This window comes from Bos indicus x Bos taurus, chromosome 11 (assembly GCF_003369695.1).
Source record: "Bos indicus x Bos taurus breed Angus x Brahman F1 hybrid chromosome 11, Bos_hybrid_MaternalHap_v2.0, whole genome shotgun sequence".
Classification (NCBI taxonomy): Eukaryota; Metazoa; Chordata; class Mammalia; order Artiodactyla; family Bovidae; genus Bos; species Bos indicus x Bos taurus.
The window spans coordinates 7,345,890-7,368,490 of NC_040086.1; the positions used below are offsets into that span (position 1 = coordinate 7,345,890).

The window sequence follows — 22,601 nt, forward strand, 5'->3', positions numbered from 1 at the left end:
TTCAATGAAAAGTATGCGCACTGACTTTTACTAAAACATGAGTTTTTTTTTTTTTTTTCCTCATAAGTAGAGAATTTTATTTGGTTCAGTCAAACACAGTTATTGAATGTATGTGGGGCTTCCTAGGTGATGCAGTAGTAAAGAATCCACCTGCCAATGTAGGAGACACGAGAGACATGAGTTTGATCCCTGGGTTGGGAACATCCCTGGAGAAGGAAATGGCAACCAGCTCCAGTAGTCTTGCCTGGACAATCCCCATGGACAGAGGAGCCTGGTGGGCTTCAATCCAGAGGGTCACAAACAGCTGGACAATGACTGAGCGAGTAACATAACAACACAAGCTGAAATTACTACCATTGTTACCCAAATTTGTTACCAAATTTGAGATTTGATAGACCATGAATTCTTTCAAAATTCATGAATATTAATAACCTTTGAATGTTAACAAAATTTGAAAGAGTGTTAACTTCTATTCCACCCCTCCCCACCCTCTGTACATTCATCGTTAAATATCTCTTCAAGGTGCAAAGCCAAAGAAATGTAGTGAAGCGCTGGAACTTCCAGGCAGTGATCAGCGTTTTAGTAAAATGTCACTTGCGTCTTCATTTCAGACCTTGTCCTACAACCGACATAATCTGACGGCGGACACAAGTGAGAGGCAGGCCAAGGAGATCCTGATCCGCCGGCGGCACAGCCTCCGCGAGAGCATTCGGAAGGACAGCAGCTTGAACCGGGAGCACAGGGTAAGGGGCTTCACGCGTCTGGGACGCGGCCGGCTCCATCAGCAGAGCCCGCAGCCATCCCGGGGGAGCTGGTGACAGGACAGGGCTGTGCGGGGCTGGCCCACAGGAATCCTGGGATGGAGCCCATGGTAACTCCTTTCCAGATGCTTCTGAAACACCTGTCCTGTTTCAGACGCTGTCCGGGCACTTGGAATACGTTGGTGAACAAAACTACAAAGTTCCCTTCCCAGGTGGAATTCACATTCTAGTGGGGAGAAGCCCACCAGGAACGGACCAAATAAGGAAATTGTTAGGTTAGAGGCAATACATGCTGTGGACAAAATAAGCCAGAAAGGGCTGAGGAGGGAGGTTTGGGAAGACAGGGAAGGCTCAGGCAGTGTGCAGCGTTAAACTGAATGGAGGGGTCAGACTTCATTTGGGGAGTCACGGTTGTTCTTTCCACGGAGAGGGTGCAACCTGAAGGTGAGCCAGTCAGTATGAGTAGAAACTTCCAGAAGGCCCTGTGTCTGTGTCGGGAGAGTTTCAGATGCTGTGTGCTCAGCACTCCACTTGATCCAGGGCCCTGTCCTAGATAAGGAAGCTACTTTCAAAGGCTATTCTGGGACTTCCCTGGTGGCACAATGGATAAGAATCCACCTACTGATGCAGGGGACACAGGTTCGATCCCTGGTCTGGGAAGATTCCACATGCCACGGAGCAGCTAAGCCCGTGAGCCACAGCTACTGAGCCTGAGTACTCTAGAGCCTGTACTCAGAAGCAAGAGAAGCCCATGCACTTCAGCAAAGAGTAGTCCTTGCTCTCTGCAGCTAGAGAAACCCCACAAGCAGCAATGAAGACCCAGAATAGCCAAAAGTAAATGATTTTTTAAAAAGTATATTGTGATTAATATAGCACGCACTGCATCTCATTGTTAATAATGATCTGTATTGCATTGTTAGAGATCAAAATGGTTACGTCTGAACAGTATTACATTTTATGTGTGAAATGTGGCAGCATCAGTTAAAAGCTAAAGAAACTAGAGGGAAGGATATCTAAAGAAGGGATGTATGTATACATATGACCTAGTTGTGCACTTTGTTGTACAGAAGAAACCAACAACATTGTAAAGCAACTAAACTCCAATAGAAATTAATAGAAAACAAAAGAAAAAAATTTAAAGACACTAGAGACTGTGGAGAAGGAAATGGCAACCCACTCCAGTGTTCTTGCCTGGAGAATCCCAGGGACGGGGGAGCCTGCTGGGCTGCCGTCTGTGGGATCGCACAGAGTCGGATACGAATGAAGCGACTTAGCAGCAGCAGCAGCAGCAGAGGCTATGGCATTGGAAATGCCAGCAAGTTAGCTATAGTGATATTTTTAATTCTGTCATTTTCAAGATTTATTAAAGTGAATACAACTTAAACATGCTACATTTTTCATATATCTTCCTCCCTATATATGTAGGTTTTAAGTCTTTTTAGTAAGGCTCTTATAAGTGGATGTTTCTGTAGCTTTTCTTTAAGAAAAGCCAGAGGTTTTCATATCCTGTTCCAAGGGTCCCAGTTTATTTGTTTTCCTTAATAGTACTGATTTCTGTGATATTTTAAAAGAGGCTTTCCTCATTTTAAGTCAAATGATTATCACTTGGAACTTTATTCCCCATCCTTACAGTTCCTCACCCAGTAGTTTTGGAATCAAGAACTAAGATTTTAATTTTCAACACCAAGATTTGCTGTAGACTTGTAAACTTCTAACATACAATAAATGGCGTGACACCTAAATAAGGTTTTCTATTATTTTTTTGACAGGCTTCCACTTCAACCTCCCGATATTTATCCTTACCCAAAAATACAAAGCTTCCAGAAAAGCTACAGAAGAAAAAGAATGTTTCTAATGCAGGTAATGAAGGCAGTTGGAGCAAAAAGACTTTAAACTTATTTATCAATGTTTATAAAATAGAAAACTTTTCCATGTTTTCTTCTTTATTAAAGACAATGAGTTCGGTCATTTGCAAACATAATGACATGGTGACCTTTATTAGTGTTGCATCCTTTTGGAATAGAGTTCGGTGCATGGTGTACATAATTTAATTTTATCCCATAATGATTCTATCTAACATAGCAAAAGGAACTATTGTCATTGTGTGATTGGTGAACAGGTAAATAGAAAGTTGTCCATCTTCAAAGGTTTACATTTAATTCTGTAATTCTTACTATATTTCTAATTTAAATGTTCATAATTTTAATATATTTTCATAAAGGCAACCATATAATTGACTTCCAGCTCTCTTTATTAAAGCTTTGACATGAAGGCTAGTATCTCTTTATTTGATGGTAATCTATATTTAGATTTCAAGCCATACTGGTGTTTTGACCATTTTATGAAAATATAAAGGAAATAAACCTGCACATGAGATTGTAGATCAGGACAAGAATCCACATCATAGCAGCTAATTATTGATCTGTCTACTGTGTGCCAGACACTGAGCTGAGCAGTCAGGGACCGTTTGGATGGGGCAAGTGGGCAGGCAACTGCTGCCAGATGGTCTGTTTGGCATCTAGCAGGAGGCTCAGTGGTAAAAAAAATCCACCTGCCAAAGCAGAAGACACGGGTTCGAACCCTGAGTTGGGAAGATCCCTTGGAGAAGGAAATGGCAACCCACTCCAGTATTCTTGCCTGGAGAATCCCATGGACAGAGGAGCCTGCCTGGCAGGCTACAGTCCATGGGGTCACAAAGAGTCGGACACGACTTGGTGCACACGCACACTCATTCACCCCTTACTAACATCTCCGGAACCTTAGTTACTTCATCTGTAAAGCGGGTGATCGTGAGGATTCCATAGGTTAATGCATTTGAAAGTGCTCAGTACAGCAGCTGGTACATCAGAAGCTCTTTAGAACTAGTAAGTGTGCACACTTGTGGACACAGATGTTCACAGAGCTTATGCACAGGCCAAGGACTCAGATGGAGTCAGGGCGAGTCCTCTGGCCTTCCTGCGTGACGCCCAGAGCCCCACGGAGGGCCAAGCAGGTGCTGGACCAGTTGCTTGTATCGTCTTCTCCCTAAAATGCCTGCGCACGCTGTCTTTCTTTTGCTCCCTGGTAGGTGGCAACAGCAGCGACTCCGACCTGGAGGCGGGGACCACGGTGCTCAACCTGCAGCCTCGGGCCAGACGCTTCTTGCCAGAACAGTTCTCGAAGAAAGCCCCCCAGGCCTATAAAATGGAGTGGAAGAACGAGGTGGACATGGATTCCAGGCAGGATCAACCCCGCAGCTCCCCAGCTGCCCACAGTAAAGAGGGGTCCCCCCAGACCCCGGGTGTGCTCTGCCAGCCCCTCCTCTCCAAAGGCCACTTTGGCTCCGTGCGGGGTGACCGTGTCCACGAAGGCATCCAACCCAAGCCGCCCCCCAGGCTGGTCCGAAGGGCCTCGGAACCTGGAAACCGGAAGGGTCGATTTGGGAGCGAGAAGCCTTAATGGAAATGGCCAAAGCAGACCTGGGGGGACCGGCCCCGCCCAGCTGTGGCGTGTTACCTAGCAACCTGACACAGCAATGGAATCCACTTAAACCCTCTATGCATTTAAATACTGTCCTTGGGTAGAAATCATGCCAGTGGCCAGTGATCCATGGGGCAAATGGTCACCCCAGGAAGAAGAAAATCAAAGAAAACGCCCCTATGGTGTCTTTGATGACTTGCTGGCAGTTGTGTTCTTTGCAAGCCTGAAGAAAGAGAGAGGAAAAACAAAACAAAACAAAAAACACTTGTGCCTTTATTGAACTTGAAGGACAGAACTTGAAAATTTTAACACACCCTTATTGGTGAAAGTTTTAATATATACATATATGCCTCAGATTTTATTTATGAAAACATATGTATATCTGTAATTAGTTTTTCAGTGAATGGCACTAAAAATACTCAGAACACCTTTCCACGGCGTCCAGGGCAGCTTCCATAGGATAGGGGGTAGGTCATCAGCTCCGGATGGGGGTGGTGTTTCCTGACGATTCTGAGCTGATGGCTGTTGGTTAAGAAAGATCACAGCATGGAGCAGAGATTCCTGAGGACGCCAACAACCAGAAGACCTGGGCGGACGAGGCCTGGCTGCCAGACTGTAGGTCCTCTGAAGTTGTGAGAGTCGGCTGGTTTTTAATGTGTTCCTCATTCTACTGTGTTTGTGGGCGATGTACAGATTCCATCTCCCCATTGTGTTTAAATGGTACCAAGAGAAAGGTGGAAGGTGTGGGTGGAACCAGCTTACGCTGTATGACAGACTCAGGGCCAGCGTGGGACGGAGCTTGGCCTCACATGCTGGGTGAGGGGTGACAGGACAGTGCCTGCTTGCAGCTGGCTGGCGGGTTTTGTGCAATACTGGGGGGACGGTGCAGGAGATCCCCTGTCACGCCCATCTGCGGCCACCTGCTTTAGGATTTTTCTGTAGAACATTTTAGAACTTTGAATCCAGGACAGAGGCTCCAAGCAGACAAGGATAAAGGTTGAGATAAATGATATTCTGACCCTTAACAAACTGGTGGGGATTCAGGTTTTGAATTTCATACAGGAAGCACTTTGGAGAATGTGGGAGTTCTATTTTTTTTTTTTTTTTTGCACTAGTCTAATTTGTTACCTCTCCCCTGTCAAGAAAGTAGTAGCTCAAATTCTTCATATAAAAATGAATTCTACTCATCTGAGTACTTTTTAAAAGTACAGCAGAAAGACCAGAAATGGAACATAACCATTAAAGATTAATATTGGAATCGCTCAGACTGTAGATTTTATTGGCCTGTCATTTTTCCCCAAAAAACCTTTCTATAAAAATTGACAAGACTTGGTATTTCTGGGGTTTAGATATGAAATGAAGCCACTCTCGATGGACTCACATTGGAGAGACAGTTGCTATGTCTCTCCCTTGGAGACATAACAAAGGATACAAGTGACCACATATAATCGCTGGAAAAATAAGAATAAATTAAACAAAAAGATCCGGTACTTAGAAATTCTCAGGCTTAGATCTCGTCCCTTTCTTCTACCCTCACTGACGCGGAGAAGTAAATCTTCTACCCTTTTTTCTCATGTTCTAAAATCTTGAATGCTGCTGGATTGTCAAGCACGAGGCGGAGGGAAGGGTAAACACTCAAGGTACATGTGTAAAAAGAGCACGATTCCTTCCCCAAACTCTCCCAGGTTGATCGGTGGAAAGCAAAGGAGACACAATTTGAAGACTACACGCTTAGGACTCTGTGCCAAAATTCTTAATTTTAAATGGAAATATATTTATATAAAAAGTATATATTTCATCTGCTGGAAATAAAGCTGAATTTTAATGTAGAATCTTTATTATAGGACTATGATTCATCAAGAGATGTGATGTATATTTTTGAGAATTTGAAGAGTAAGTTACAGTTTATGAAATCTGAAATGGAAAGTTGAAATGTAAAATAATAACCTTAAAATAAATGTCCTGATTTTTCCTGGTGTCCTAGATTAATAAATATCACAAGGAATCTAATGTTCTAGAACTGAAGGGGAAAACGTAAAAATGTTTATTAGATACTTCTTGTTAAGCACATAGACCAAATTCAGCTTTCACTAATTAAAAGATTAAAAAAACCTCGGGTATTGTGTTAATTTCTAAAAAAATGAACACGTGTCATTTTATCTATAATTAATATCATTTTTCCTTATTTGTGGAATGGTAAAATTAATGAAAAATAAATTTGACTTTATTTAACTTTTCTCTCTACTTCTTTTTATGTAATTCTAGACATTATGGGAGCATATATGGAGTTGAAACCCTTTAAATATCATAACAATCTAAATTTCTGTGGTACAGAAGCGTTCCTACCTTTATGAATAATTCCCATTTCAAACAGCACTCGATACAATCATGTTCCAATGTGACCGTGGAATTTTGCTGTGTCTTTGGTGTTTGCTGTAACAAATTTGAACTATTTACAAATGCAAAGTCAGGGCTTCTTTCTTTTTTTTTTTTTTTAGATTTGGGAACATTTTTAACTTGATTTATTTTATTATTATTATATAAATATATAAAATATATACTATATTGTTTATATATAAAATAATATTATTTATATATTAATTTTAAACTAATTTAATTTATATTTTGACTGCACCACACAGCATGTGAGATCTTAGTTCCCTGATTAGGGATGGAACCCATGGCCCCTGCATTGGAGGCTCCAAGTCTTAACCACAGGAGCACCCAGCCGATTTCTTTATATATTATGCTAAGGCTGGCTGTTGGGAGCTGGGAGCAGTTATGTCAGTTAGCAGACAGTTAAAAGTGGGTCCCACAGTTTGGCACTTCTTAAAAACATGCGTTTGCTGTATATGCCCCAAACATCTGGAATGAAATTCCCTTGGGCTCTTGCTAAGCTTTGTAGTGGGGGCGTACCATTTTACCTGGGGGGGAGGGGGGCATGTGTGTTTATATAAAAAGAGAGAAGCACGGTTATTACATGTTCAGCATGTTTTGCATTTGTTACACAAATCACGTTTATGTTAAAACTGGCATTTCACAAGCAAGCATGAGAACTGTAGTGTTTTATTAGTTCCTGGTGCATACTTTACTCTTTCAAGAGAGAGAGAAGGGTTTCTTTGTCCAGTTGAAGTAGCTGTGATATTATCTCTTGAGGCCTGAACTCTCAATATTGATTTCTTTCATCAACCTGAACAGGTCAGGCTCATGAGCCTGACTGGTATTCTGGGGTTTTCCGTTTTGGTTTTCCCCACTTTTAGAGCAAAATGTGTAGCTTGCTGGTACTTTATTTTTTAAATTATTTTTTCAAGTCATCTTTAATTTTTTTTATTTTTTTAATTTTTGTGGCCATAACTGGCAGCATGAGTCCCAATCTCTGAATATCCAGAATAAATATGGATAAATGGGCTTCCCAGGTGTCTCAGTGGTAAAGAATCTGCCTGAAAATGCATGAGACACAGGAGACCTTGGATCAACCCCTGGGTTGGGAAGATCCCCTGGAGGAGGGTGTGGCAACCCACTCCAGTATTCTTGCCTGGAGAATCCCATGGACAGAGAAGTGTGGTAGGCTACAGTCCACAGGGTCACACAGAGTTGGACACGACTAAGCGACTGAACAACAATCAAAATACAAATCTTTTTTCTAACAAGATCTTTACAGTCCACTTTTATACTGTTCATTAGTAATAGTTAACAATCTCTAATGTTCATAATTATCTTTTCCCCTGGAGGAACAACACAAAACTATCTGAGAGTATCCACTGGCACACTTACAATGGATTGAATCAAGAACATAGTAGAAATTTTGTTAGTTTTGTTTTCAGTTATCTGTAAAATGGTGAGTTTAGATACTTGAGAAAAACAGATCTCAAGTAAAAATAATGTTTTTAATTAAGTTGGGCTTCCCTGATAGCTCACCTGGTAAAGAATCCGCCTTCAATGTGGAAGACCTGAGTTTGATCCCTGGGTTGGGAAGATCCCATGGAGAAGGGAATGGCCACCCACTCCAGTATTGTGGCCTAGAGAATTCCATGGACTGTGCAGTCCATGGGATTGCAAAGAGTTGGACATGACTGAGCAACTTTCACTTCCAAGTAAGTTAGTATTTTTACATCAAATTAGAAATAAATTCTACTGTGATGACCTGAAAACAATCAGCTCACCATCAGTATAGAATAAATTTCAGATTATGTATATACTGGATATGATACAGTTTACAAGCCAAGGGCTTGTGGTTTTTACTATCAAGATGTATTTTAGAATGTTGTTGTTTAGTCATTAAGTCGTGTCTGTTTTGCGACTCCGTGGTATGTAGCCCACCAGGCTCCTCTGCCTATGGGATTCTCCAGGCAAGAATACTGGAGTGGGTTGCCATTTCCTCCTCCAGGGGATCTTTCTGACCCAGGGACTGAACCTGGGTCTCCCTCAGCTCCTGCACTGCAGGCAGATTCTTTACCACTGCACCACCTGGGAAGCTCAGGTTGGCTTTTACTGTGGATTCTATATGAAAAGCTCTTCTCTTCCAGATGCCTAAAATTTCGCCAAGTGGGTTGCCTCTCACCCAGACAGATTGCTCCATATTTCACACACATCCTCAGGAAAAGACGCCTTCTCAGTGTTCTGAATGTTCCATAAATGTTCCCTGCCAGGTAACACAGGAAGGGCACAATGTACTGGACACTTCGGAGGAGCCTCTCAAAGCTGGCAGAGCTCCGCCAGACCAGACACCTGAGTGGCACCGCAGCTCCTCCCAGGTCTCCCTGAAGCCTCTGGGACTCTCCCTCCCTCGGTCTCCCTCCAGCCTCACGCCCCGCTCTCCGTTGGCTGCTCAGCCCAGACTACTCCTTCCCCTGCTTCCAGCTGGTCCTCCTCCCTGCAGCCAGAGGGGGAATATGAAGGCCCCTGGAACACCATCCAGCATGAATGCTTAGGGCTCCCAGTCGTGTTAGCACACAAGGTTACCCTGAGCCTGGCAGGTAAGCCCTTGGTGATTTAACCCTGTGCTGCTCAGCTCTGGGTGTGCACTGAGCACCTGGGGCTGCCCTGAGGTGCAGGGCAGGCTCTGGGCATCAGGTGACTCGAACATGGAACCAGGGCAAAGGAGCCCCTCACTCCAGCCCCCTGCTTCCATGCTCCAGGTATAACCCTCCACACCTCAGGATCCAGGAGGGCCACAGGTCCCTGGGTGTGGAGCCGGGTACATGTCTCTGCTAGCCAGGCACACGCCACTCCCTCCCTGCTCATCTCTCTGAACATGTGAACAGGTGGACAAGCGCACAGGCACGCCTTCCTCTCTGGAAAAGGCCAAGTCTTTTGGACGCCCAAGCCCCGTGCTGCTTCACAGAATATACCAGCTCTGCTACACAGTGCTGGACAGGGGGCCGTTTCCTTTACAAACTTCTCGGGCACATTCAATGTCTCTGAAGTGAGATTTCATCATGTCATCATAACAGTTAATTTAAGTTGAACCAGATGTAAACTTCAGGTATTTTTGACATATAAAAACTGCAATTTCATGTGGCTTGACCTAACGCATTGCAAAAGATGACAGAAGATACTCAAAATTAAAAAAAACAAACAAAACACAAACTTTGAGCAGATTTAATTTCCCTGAGGCCATATTATAAACAAAGAGTGTCCATCAGACTGGTGGTGGTTTTCAAACTTCACTGTGCAAACAAAGCAGCTGGGTGTCTTGTGCAAATGACTCCCGCAGGCGTGGGGTGGGCCAGCGTCTGCATGTCCGAAGAGCTCCCGGGACGGGAAGTGGCTGGTCCCTGGCCCACACTTCGAGTAGCAACATGTTAGACTATCTAATATAAACATCTGAAAAAATCACGGGAACAAAACACTATAATTTGTAGTAGTAGAGAATAACAAAAGTGTCTGCTCTCCATACTGAGATCAATTTTTAGGATTCTCAGTATTTCTATGTCTCTAGTTCATTATAAAACCTCATTAAGTGTACAGGCTTTAACTTCAAAAGTAAAGTGCTACAGTTTAAAAAAATAAACACATGGCTAGATTTAAGAGCTTCTCAGAAACCTATTTCTGAGAGTGAAGAAAAGACAATCTTTGGAGAAATTCTTTTGAAATTCTCCTTCATCGCATAAACCCTTGATTATATATTGTTCGTTTGAGTCTAATCTCTGTGACAACTTGGTACACTTACTCAGAGCGAGGCCATTTTATATCATATTTTGGTTTCCTCAAAAGCACTTGTACAAAAGTTCACACTTAATAAGAAGCTGACGTTTTTCTTGTAGCTAAACAGGAACAAGGACAATCTTCAAACCTGCAGTTAATTCTTCATCATAAATATTTGAGTTTACTCAACACACAACGTCTGCAGCTGCAGAACAATTTTTTCCTGCTCCGCAAGTATTAAAGTTATAACAAATTAGTGTATTAAAGCATCATTTATAATTACACACATCAGGTGGAAGACTGGAATCCAACCCTAGCAGACTGATTAAAAGGACCGAAAGGAATGTGAGCTCTGGGGGTCTGTGTGGAGAGAGGAGGCCCCTAAACCGTCTGTACCAGTAACTGACGTCACCTTGGAGAGTCAGTGAGTGCTTGCAGTGTCCCGGGCATCTGTGCTCACCCTGCTCGAGGCCCCTGGAGGTGCCCAGAATGTTTCCCTGTAGGTCAACACAGCGCTTCTGTTCTCAGGGGTGATGTCAACATGAAAGTGAGGAAATGATTTTCAACAAAGACACTGTAGCACCCGTGACACGGCCTGAGGCCAGTCTCTCTCTTATCCTGAAGACGTTCATCTGAAAAGCATTTAAGTGGTTTGGTTTCTCCACCAGGTTCTTTCCCCTCTTTCAGGAGCAGATAGATCATCACGCCCGGTCTCCGGGAGATGTGGCTGCAGGCAGGCTCGGGCCTCTGCAGGGCGGGGGCCCCGGGGACCCTGGGCACAGGGGAAGGGCCCCTAGGACTGGGTTCCCCTGGTATACAGTGTGACTGCCGAGAGCCGGGGGACGTGGAACCCATTGTATGTGATCACATGATTTTAACAGACAATCCAAACGCGTTAGCTATTAATAACCACCGAGTCTCTGACTTTTACTTTAATCCAAACCAGCAGGTCTCGGAATGAGCCTTTCTCTACCTCCAGGAGAAACTGGAGAGAGGATTCACTAAACACACCCGATTCCAGGGCCTCGCCTGGGTCCACGGGCTCAGATGGGCATCTCTGGTTTTGAGCCAGCTCCCCAGATGGAACGCTGTGAGGCCCTGAAGAAGGGACGGACTGGTCTCAGGAGAGCAGCTTCTTCTGTCTCCGGCATTTTGGTGGCAGAAAAGCCTCCTTGGAGCTTATGGAACTTCACCTGACATCCACATCCAGCTGACCAGCATTTCATTTATGTTTCCTTATTTTTGTTCAGCAGGGAAATCCCTGCGGTCTCTCCCCTCCTGGCACGTGTCCTGCTCTGTGAGCCCACCACCATTTCCCCTTGAAAACCCCGGGCTCACCGGCCAGATGAAGAGCAGACTCTTAGGGGAACGCTGATTACCCTCCCCTCCAGCCAAGCTCAGCTCCCGTCTTCACGTGTCTATGTACTGCTTTGATTCTACCTGTCCTGCAGGCCTGACGGGACACCCACGACCAGAGCTTCTTTTTGGAGAGAAGTCATTTCTCTTCACCATCGATCCTTTCCATAGCACCCATCTTGGGGCCTCTGCCCACATCCACACACCTCTGGTATTGTTTCTTCCTGCTGTCTAAATCCACCTACTCGCTTTTTAATTGATCACCCCCTTGGCCACCAGAGTGAGGTCTGTTTCGTGACATGATGACAACAGCCACGAAGCCTAAGGCCGCCCCCAGGCCGGGAGGGCCGCAGGGGCTCACCTCCTGGGCCACCCCCGAGAGGATGGGGGCGAGGACCCGGCCCACGGCCGTCACCGACTGCCCCATGCCCAGGAGGCTGCCGCCGGCCCGCACCCCACCCACGGTCAGCTGGAGGTCGGTGATGCAGGTCCTGCCGATGGCGGTGGAAAAGGACAGGAGCACGGAGCAGGCGACCGCGACATCCAGGCTGCGGGCCGAGGCGAAAAGCAGCAGCAGCATCGACGTGAGCACGCTGGAGTGCAGCAGGAGCCGGTAAGACTGGTGGCCGTACAGCCGCAGGAGGGGCCCCAGGGCGAAGCCGGCCAGGACGCCCAGGGCGCTGCCGCAGCTGGTGACATAGCCAGCAGCCCTGGGCCCCATGCTGAAGCGCTCCTCCAGGGCCAGGACGAAGTTACTGTAGTACAGCATGACAGCCACGGCCATCAGCAGGCGCACCAGGAACACGACCCACAGGGCGGAGAGCACCAGGCTCCTCAGGCCCCACAGGGTGGCCAGCACCTCCGCCCAGAGCAGTCTGGCCGGCCCCTTGCTCACTGGGGTCCCCTGGGGGCTGGCTGGGGTCCCATGGGCACTGGCTGCCCTCTGCACGGCAGAGTCTGTCTTTTCCCAAAGCGCCTGGTTCCTGCCCCGTGGCAAGTCATCCTCTGGACCGCTGAGTTTTACTTCACTCCATGGAAACAGCCAAACGAGACCTGTCAACACGGCACAAGATATGTTAGAGCCTCAGAGAATCCATGCAGGGCCTCCTCGGGGGGAACCACTACTCTGTTTTCCTGTATCAGTCCACTTACTAGGTGGCTTTTGAAACCTGTTTTTAACCATTCCCACAGCTACTTAGGCTCCATTTTGATATCAGAATTCTGCTATTCACCTTAAGAAAGAAAATCAACTCTGAATATTCTTTGGAAGGACTGATGCTGAAGCTGAAGTTCCAATACTTTGGCCACCTGATGCGAAGAACTGACTCACTGGAAAAGACCCTGATGCTGGAAAAGACAGAAGGCAGGAGGAGAAGGGGACACAGGATGAGATGGTTGGAAGGCGTCACCGACTCGATGGATTTGAGTTTGAGTAAGCTCTGGGAGTTGGTGATGGACAGGGAAGACTGGAGTGCCGCAGTCCACGGGGTCACAACGAGTTGGACACGACTGAGCAAATGACCCTTTCTTTCACACTCAAACCTGCCCTTCTTGGACATCTTTCTGAATTCATCCCCGTGGTTTTCAGCCCTTCATCACCACGTGGACCGATGCTGCTCAGACCTGCCTGGGGCTGTTCTCACCAACAACACTGATGCCTGTGGTTCCTTGAAACACAGTGTAAGTGGGCTGGGAGCTGAGGGACAACTGATTCATGCAGAAAACTAGCCACAGAGAACGTGGGCCTGTGAGGGCTTTTCATCTGTCCTCATCCTTGATAAAGGGCCTTGGACGTTTCACAGAATCTTGGTACAAGTGCAAAAGGACTCTTGTTGATGAACCAAGAGGAAGAGTGTAATTTAAATGATGAGAAAATGATCACAATCACAGCAACTAATGCTGACTGAATGCCCCTGTCCTTGTGGACTTTATTTTCTAACTGTGTACGTACTGGGGGGACAGAACATAAGAAAATAAATTGCTGATTTCAGAAGTGCTACCAAAAAATTGAGTTATTTTAGACAAGGATCAGGGAGGGCCAGTCTAAGGAAGTAAACATCTGAAAATTGAATGATCAGCCAAGAAACAGTCAGTATAGATACGTGAAAAGAATACTGTAGGTGGAGGAAAGACTGGATTAGAGTCCTCCTGCGAGAAGAAGCCGACATTTGTTGGGGAGGCAGAGGGTGGCCGGCCCACACCAAGTGGGCGTGAGACAGACAGACAGACCCACAGGCACACACGTGACAGGAGCCACTGAGCGGCCCCCAGCAGGGCCGATGTGACCTGACTGTCCTCTGTGAGTAATGAGTCTGTCTATCCTAAGAAAGGGCTTCCCTGATGGCTTACTAGGTAAAGAATCCTCCAATGCAGGAGACACAGGAGATGCGGGTTTGATTCCTGGGTCAGGAAGATCCCCTGGAGAAAGAACGGCAACCCACTCAATATTCTTGCCTGGGAAATTCCATGGACAGAGGAGCCTGGTCCATGGAGTTGCAAAGAGTTAGATACAACTGAGCACGAACACAATACATTCTAAGGAAGACACTGTAATGAGAGAAAGTGGGTAAGACTGGTTGGGATAATCACATCAAGCAAACCACCTCCTCATGATTGATGTCAACTTACCAGCATTGAGAACGAAGACAGAAGAGCAGACGAAGGCCGTGAGATAAAACCCACCGTCCAGCTCAGCCAGATACCCGCCGACCACTGGGCCCAAGATGAAGCCCATGCTGGACGCCGTGTTGAACTGTCCCAGCACCACCGGCCGTTCCTCCTCTGTGACCAGATCAGCGAGCAGGGCCCTTGAGATGGAGAGTGTGTGCTTAAAGATACCTGTGAGGCGACAAGAAACACGTCTGTACATTTTCCAACCAAAAGCATCTCACTTGGGATCCTGAGCTTCATCTCGTCCCTGATGCGGTTCTGATCTCAGTTTTTCGTGACCCTCTAAGGTAGCGGTCTCCACCCTCCAGGATCTAATGCCTAATGGTCTAAGGTGGAGTTGATGTAACAACAATAGAAATAAAGTACATTAGAAATGTGATGTGTTTAAATCACCCTGGATTCATCTTGTACCCCTAATGGAAAAGCTATCTTCCTGTCCCTGATGCCAGAAAGGTTGGGGACCTTTGTTGTAAGGCCTGTAGGTCCCATCCCACTGTGGCTGGACTCCTGGCCTGGCCCCAGACCCGAGTGGGCCGCCTGCATCCGAACCAAGCCCCTGGAGCCCTCAGCTTGTCCACCTCCCACTAGGACATTCCAGGGTCTCCAGCCATGTCTGCGGTCCAAGTGCAGTTCATGGTGGTTTCTATGTAGAGACTGACCACTCTTTATTTGCTCCGTAAATGAACAATTCCCACATGCCTTCTGAAAGCCCAGCACTCACCGTGACCCTGAGGATAACGGAAAGAACAGAGGGCAAGAAACCGAAATAAAACACACTCATCCCTGTCCTCACAGAGGCTACATATCATTTTACACACACACACAGACACGGGAGGGTGTTAAGTGCTATAAAGAGAAACAGAGCAGGGGTATGAAAGACTGAGAGCGACTAAAAGTATAAAACACTAGATATGGTCATCTAACCAATGCCAACTTTCTACCACAAGCAACTTGGGAGTCTGTTGCCAAACTGAAAGCTGTGACCTGCCTTATTGAGAGATGACAATGTATGTAACAACTTTACATCCCTCAAGCTTGAGTTGATTTAACAGATGTGTGTCTCCATCTGCTGAACACCCACACACACTCACACGTGGATGGATGCTAAAGCCACAGGCTGTCCACTGTCCTGACCAACATATGGGGTCCTGACTGCTGCTGCTGTCTCAATTTGAGGTCAGGAAGCCCAATTTCAAAACTATAAGCTCACCGACGGAGAGAACTGCAACTGTGCTGCTGGCCGAAGACATGTAGGGAATTCCTACTGACCGGATGCAGAGAGAGGTGGACCGCAGCAGTCAGGTCCTATGACTGAGGCATGTGTGTTCATGATGAGGGGCGAGGAGGGCTCGAAGCTCTGTGAGTGCAAGGTCTGTAATCCCAGAGCAGTCAGAAGAGCCTGGTGGTGCCGAGTGCTTGATTGACAGCAGCTGCCGGTGTTACAGTCCTAACTGCTATCATCATGATAGGCTCTGCACATAAAGCCTAACCAGGGACTTCCCTGATGGTCCAGCGGTTAAGAATCCACCTTGCAGTACAAGAGAGATGGGTTCAATCACTGGTCTGGGAAGACCCCACATGCTGCAGGGCAATTAAGCCCTAGAGCCCCAACTACTGAAGCCCACGCACTTTCGAGTCCATGCTCTGCCACAAGAGAAGCCACTGAGATCAGAAACCTGCACACCCCAGCCAGAGAAGAGCCCCCACTCTCTGCAACTAGAGAGAGCCCGTGCAGAGAAAAGAGACGCCGTGCAGCTAAAGATAAATAAATAAATATTAAAAAATAAAGTCTGATCAAAGAGGCGCTGCTAGGCAGGAACAGGCTCTCTCAATGCAGATGCATAAATTGATTGTTTCTGGACGGACACCCAGCCACAGGGCGAGAACTCACCCGCAGGGACTCTAGCCAGGGTGAACAGGAACACGTTGGTAGATGCTCCGAGCAGAAGGTAACCCAGGGCGCTGCACAGGATGCACACCAGTAAGGAAGACCGTCTTCCAACGACGTCGCTCCAGCAGCCCTGAGGAACGGGGGGCGGGAGAAAGTCTCTGACTCCTCGTAAAACCACCTGGCCACCCTGGAAACGCCCCAACACGTGACCCCGTGGAAATCACAGGGGAACCGGGCTTAAGATCCATAGATCAATTCTGTTACACCCCTTGCCACATAAGTTATGTTCTCCGGCCTTTCCCATGTGGAATGGGAAAATACAACACGGTTTTGTTTTTTCAACAGCCTAAGATATCAAAGGAAGCATCTATGATGACCTAATAACAAAGAATGGCTGTGGAGATGGTGAAGGATAATTTCTAAAGCCTCGTTTTGTCTTCATTCTCAATACTATGCAACTTAACTTCTTAGCAACTATATTCATGGTTTAGAAATTTAGAAAACACTGAAAAACAAAATGAATATAAAACCTCGTAATCCTGAATCTACATTTTTTTTTAACAGTCCCTTGAGACCTGATCATTTCTTCCCTTTATACTTTTTAAAAAACATTTATACATATACTTTTGGCCGTGCTGGGTCTTCATTGCTGCACAGGCTTTTCTCCAGGTGCAGAGAGCAGGGGCTGCTCTCCAGTTGTAGTGTACGGGTTTCATACTGTGGTATCATCTCTTGTTGCAGAGCACGGGCCCGAGGGCATGGGCTTCAGTAGCTGCAGTACAAGGCTCACGATCTGGGGCTCACAGCTTCCAGAGAACAGGCTCCACAGTTGCAGTGCACGGGCTTAGTTGCTCTGCGGCATGTGGGATCTTCCCAGAACAGGGCTTGAACCTGTGTCTCCGGCATCGGCTGGTGGATTCTTCATCACTGAGCCACCAGAGAAGCCCCCTATGTTTTTAACAAAATGCTCATCCTATACATTCCATTTTGGAACATGCTTTTCCAATTAACAGTATATCTTGAACATCATTTCATGTTGTGAAAAAGTTGCTTTTATCTTTCCTCACTTTTCAACGGCTTTTTAGTAATTCTCTCCTCTTTCAACGTGGGAGAGGTCACTGGCCTCCCGTGTTCATAAAGCATGATGTAATCTGGCAGTCAACACCATGGGCAAGGCTGTCCGGGTTCAGCTCCCAACTCTCGTCATTCCACATACAGCCCAAGCATCAGTCAATGTAATTACACATACAGGTGTATCTCTGAGGTCGGTTTCTCTACCATAAAGTCGGAGTAATCATATCTGCCTCAGCCACTCCTCTTCCCCATCGACACTTGCTACATGCTTTGAGTTAAAATGAATCATTAAAAACCCACAACTCCCAGACTGGTGGTTGAGACTCGTTATTATGAAGATTAAATGTAATAACGTGCTGAGAGTAGAGCCTGACGTATCACAGATAATAAATGCTGGTCATTTTTATTAAAATACACATATGAAAAAAATATTAAACCTCCCATGATTTAGCAAACCTTTTCTTCGAAAATATTTATTTTTAAAATTAAAATGTTTTTATAAAACTTTTAATTAAAATATGTACTTACAAAAGTAGTGGTTAAAGAGGACACTTTAAGTAGGTATTCCTTTAACTGAAGGATGTCTAAGGAAGCTAAGCTAAGTCACTTCAGTCGTGTCCGACTCTGTGCGACCCCATAGACGGCAGCCCACCAGGCTTCGCGGTCCCTGGGATTCTCCAGGCAAGAACACTGGAGTGGGTTGCCATTTCCTTCTCCAATGCATGAAAGTGAAAAGTGAAAGTGAAGTCGCTCAGTCGTGTCCGACTCCCAGCGACCCCATGGACTGCAGCCTACCAGGCTCCTCCATCCATGGGATTTTTCCAGGCAAGAGTACTGGAGTGGGGTGCCATTGCCTTCTCCAGTCTAAGGAAGGGTCTCATTAAATGACAGCTGAGATCTATGAAATGTGCTTTGTAAGCACTACTATCATAAAGCAAAGGATCAATCTGAAAAACAGGATTGGGCCGTGCCTGGCAATAAAAACTCATAAAGCGCTGCTGCGTTCCAGGTTCTCTGATAAAGGCTGCTGATAAACACACGTGAACAAATCAAGCCTGGTCTGTATCCTCAAGGAGGTCAGAGTCCAGTAGGAGAAAGGCATTTAACTGGTCTAGTATACACATGCATGTGAATGCTCAGTTGTGTATGACTCTTTGCCACCCCATGGACTGTAGCCCGCCAGGCTCCTCTGTCCATGGGATTCTCCAGGCAAGAATACTGGAGTGGGTTGCCATGTCCTCCTCCAAAGGATCTTCCCGACCTAGGGATCAAAACTGTGTCTCCTACATTGGCAGGCGGATTCTTTACCAATGAACCGCCTGGGAAGCCAATATATACACACATATAAAATATTTTGGTATGGAGTTCCCAAAGACAACAGAAAAGATATTTACTAACATGTATCCCAGACTATTCTCTAATGAGAAAGAATATGAAATATGACGTGCTGCCCTACAAGCAAATGCACTGGTTTCCTATACAGTTTGATACTTGCTATCTATTTACTTTTTTAGATCATTAAGGCAGTGGCAGATGGCATGGAGAGAAAAAGCACTGAAGAGTTTAGATGTTGAGATTAGATAACCTTGTCAAAAGTTTTAATTTCCTCCTCAATAAAAGGCAGACTACTAACTACTTTCCTGGGTCATTTTAATGATTAAATGAGAATATGACTATTACTACTATGCCAATTTAAAGCATGAAACTGTAACTAAGATAAATCAGGGAGGAGCTGTTTAGTTATCTGAGAATTCATAATGGAATCTCACAGGATTGTTCTTTGATGTTAAAATAGATTTCACACATGAGCCACTCTGGGGAAGCACAGTGCTGTACAGCTGGTGCTCACTCGAGGTGAGACCAGTTATTTAGACCAAGGTCATAGCTGATCAGTCCCTGACTTCTCTGTTTGAACTGCATGAACCTCCGGAGGCCGAGGCCCCAGGACCAGTGTTATGTAGAGGGCAGACAGAATCAGTGAAGGATTCTGAATTTCAAGCCACTGCACGGTCAAAAGCAGGCGTGGTGGGGACTGCTGTGGAAGCCCAGTGGTTAAGACTCCAAGCTTCTAACACAGGGGGCACCAGTTTGATCTCTGGTCGGGAAACTAGGACCCCACACGCCCAAACAGCATGGCCAATAATAAAAGAAGAAGTGGGTGGGGTCGGCGAGATCAGCTCTGGGTCTTTCTACTTTCTGTGGTCAATGTCCAACCCATCACTGCCAGTGGCTCCTCTGTCTATACACTTAAGTTTTATAACTGATAAGCCATGTCATTCAAAAGGCACAACTTCACATAGAATCCTAGGATCTGAATGGATTTGATGACTGTCAGTTACTTGAAACAAACAAGACTGGTCATAACATCTGTTTGCATCCTCTTCTCCTAGTAAAAAAGGAATCCTGGGAAGAACATGTTATGATTTAAAAAGCAGGCACTCACTCTGACTCAACCAGGTCCTTTCAGATTCAGCCATCCAACCCCTTCAGGCCTATGTCTTCTCAGAGGTTGACTAAGGGAGAGAGATGACCAATGCGTTTTTCTTGATCTAAGGACACTTAGGTCCTCGCCATCCACACACTTCCTTTTGGGTAAACCTCAATCCGTGATTTTTCTACAGCATGATGGATGGCCCTCAGAGGCATGGGGGCTTTTGGGATGTGCTGCCAGACGAAGGGAACTTACCACTAACGTGCTGGAAAAGAGTTGCAAAATGCCATAGGAGGAGCCTGCAAAAAACAAGTGACATCCGTAAAATAAGCTAGATTTGCCAAGAAGGTGGATAAAATTAATAGAAAACATTAGGAGAAAAAGACCATTTTAAAAAGGAAATGACCCCATACTTTTTTCAGATGGAAGAGTCAGGTCATACAATGTTTAGCACAGGTCTTCAGAGTAAAATTGAGGGAAAGCAGAAAAGAGACCGAAGGCCGAAGTCACCCTTAGGGATCTTGAGACAGTGCTTCTTACCCTGCGGGAGGCATGTACACAGGAGTAGAAATCTGAATCCCACAAAGTCTCGACCAAGTCTTAAAATGTTAACATTACCTCCTATGTCTCTAACATTTCAGTTTTATAAAATGCTTGCTTTGTAAAGAACTTACAAAGTTTTATGGAGTGCTTTCAGCTCCATCCTATCACAGAATACATTCCTTCTGCTCTTCAAAGACCCCTTCCCTCTGCTGGGTGGGCCAGTATAACTCAACATAAACTTTTCCAGGGAAATGCAAGCCATAGCATGGCTCAGGAGTTTCCAAATATTACGTACAAAATTCCCCCAACACGTCTACTCTTCTCATTTGTGAATGATCAAAGGCTGTGAGTTTTTATCAGTTTCTCACTAATTAGCAGAATCCTACCCCCACTGTTCCCTGGCTAAATTGACAACTTCTGAATGAAGATTCTATGCTGTACAGAGAGAGAAGCTCTCTAACGTGTTCTGGTGGTGGTGAAGGAAGCCTGTAAGCAATCTGTTCCTCGTGGTGTGATTTCTGTAGATCATGTCTCTCTGGTCTCCCATTAGGTTACAGGTCCCTGTAGGCAGGCGTCAATACCTAACACTTATTAACAGGTATGACCAGAACCCCTGGAGAGACTCAGTAAGTTACCTGTGACGGCACTGGTGGGGCAGGGCATGGGGGTGAACTGTACCGGGAAACCTCTCTGAATATACGTAGTTCAAGAAAAGATGAATCACATTTGCTCCAGGGTCAGACTTTGAAATATTCTGAAAATTCATCTTATACGCTTTTCATTTTACCTTTGGATATTACTTAGCTAAAAGACTGATTTGTTTCCAGGTACTCAGTTCAGGGGGCTTAAAATTCAGTGCTCTGAAAAGGTGCAGGATTAACCTACTTACCTACTATCCCAGCAACCGTTGGACTTGCTCCAAGAGACTTGACATGAACGCTCAGTAAAGGGACGACCATGCTCACACCAAACAAATCCTAAACAACAAATTGCTGCTTAATGCAAATTGGAAACAGAGGCCTGGGTATTTTCAAAGTGGAATCCTGATTATAAACTGATTTTTTTTAAGGACAATATCTAAATTTTTGAGCAAATAAGAACTCATAATTACATTCTACATTAAGATACACTCATCTGGTTAAAGGTATGGAGAAATCCATATACAGTGTGTTACAACCATTGCCATGACTCTCCAGTCTGGTGCCTGACTAAGGTTAGGGTGCTGAGCTCTCCTGAGCCAGGAGAGAAGCAGGAAGACATTCTCCTCCTCCAACCTCAATGCAAGGTGTTCAACAGTCTGTAAAGTTTAATGCATGCTTCTTAGCACAGTTGTATCTGACTCTTTGCGACCCCATGGAGCATAACCCTACAACGTTCTTTGTCCACGGAATTTTTCAGGCAAAAACGCTGGAATGGGCTGCCATTTCCTTCTCCAAGGGATCTTCCCCACCCAGGGATCAAACTCTAGCCTTTCAGGAATCCAAGGCGCATCTCCTGCATAGGCAGGCGGATTGTTTACCACTAGCGCCACCTGGAAAGCTCTGAAAATGTACCTAATTCTGCCCAAGCGGGGTTATCAACAGCGACTTTCCTACATGGCCTAGTAAAAAGGGCCTGTGTGTTCCTACCACACCTGTAGCCACATTGCTGGGGGACGCACCTGTCACAGCATCTACCACCCGGGGTCACCCTTGTGAGTGGCTCGATCACCGAGTCACACCTGAGCCTGGTGCTGGAGAGTCTTAAATCGCGGGGCTGGGGTGAGGGTGAGGGCGAACTGGACCCCGCGTGGGCGAGAGGGGCAAGCTTCCTCTGTGGCCAGGTGCAGCGTGAAGGGGGAGTGCGGGGCAAGAAGGGACCTCAGAGGTAGGGAGGTATCATCAGGCGTATCGCAGGTCTCCAGTCCTCGAACAGCCTGGCGATCACCCAGGATGTGCAAGGAAAAGCACCTTGGTCGGGTTCCAGGTCGCCGACGCAGCCCGCTAGCCCCGCAGTTACTCACCAGGAAGCCTACCAGGTAGAGGCAGAGCAGGAAGCGGCGGGCTCGAACAGCCCCGGGGCCAGGAGCCCCTTCTTGGGTCCCTGTCCCGGGCTCCTGCCGCGGTCTCCGTGTTGCTGATACCAAACCCCGGTCCGGAGCCATGCCGCTGGTCTGGTCGCCCGGCGCCATGCGCATGCGCGCGGGGGGCTGCGCGCGGGGGGCCCGCCCTCGGCGCGTCGGCCTCTCCCCCCGCGGAAGCGAGCGGCTGCGCCTGCGCAGAGCCGCGCG

General features: G+C 46.3%; 2 protein-coding genes across 2 annotated transcripts in view; one reads left to right on the forward strand and one right to left on the reverse strand.

The window, feature by feature from the left end:
* Window positions 1-6,452, forward strand: part of SLC9A2 (solute carrier family 9 member A2) — a 90,980-nt gene extending 84,528 nt beyond the window's left edge. Inside the window, exons 10-12 of the mRNA XM_027554775.1 lie at window positions 612-743; window positions 2,531-2,621; window positions 3,829-6,452. Coding sequence (XP_027410576.1) covers window positions 612-743; window positions 2,531-2,621; window positions 3,829-4,199 — 594 coding nt within the window. The 3' untranslated portion in view covers window positions 4,200-6,452. The remainder of the gene's footprint in view (window positions 1-611; window positions 744-2,530; window positions 2,622-3,828) is intronic.
* A 3,353-nt stretch (window positions 6,453-9,805) lies between these two features.
* MFSD9 (major facilitator superfamily domain containing 9) lies at window positions 9,806-22,521 on the reverse strand. Its single transcript, XM_027554776.1, has 6 exons — window positions 22,335-22,521; window positions 21,222-21,309; window positions 20,045-20,088; window positions 16,285-16,414; window positions 14,352-14,561; window positions 9,806-12,776 (listed from the first exon to the last, which is right to left on the reverse strand). The coding sequence occupies exons 1-6, from the start codon at window positions 22,506-22,508 to the stop codon at window positions 11,965-11,967; spliced, it is 1,458 nt and encodes a 485-aa protein (XP_027410577.1). The 5' UTR covers window positions 22,509-22,521; the 3' UTR covers window positions 9,806-11,964.
* Window positions 22,522-22,601: the final 80 nt, after the last annotated feature.

Bases quoted from the DNA above. Each gene is read 5' to 3' on its own strand.
- MFSD9 (XM_027554776.1), bottom strand. From the start codon at position 22,508: ATGCGCATGGCGCCGGGCGACCAGACCAGCGGCATGGCTCCGGACCGG. The intron at 20,089-21,221 runs GTAAGTAGGTTA...TGTTTTTTGCAG, and splicing joins AACGGTTGCTGGGATAGTAG to GCTCCTCCTATGGCATTTTG. The intron at 14,562-16,284 runs GTGAGTTCTCGC...GTCGCCTCACAG, and splicing joins CCTGGCTAGAGTCCCTGCGG to GTATCTTTAAGCACACACTC.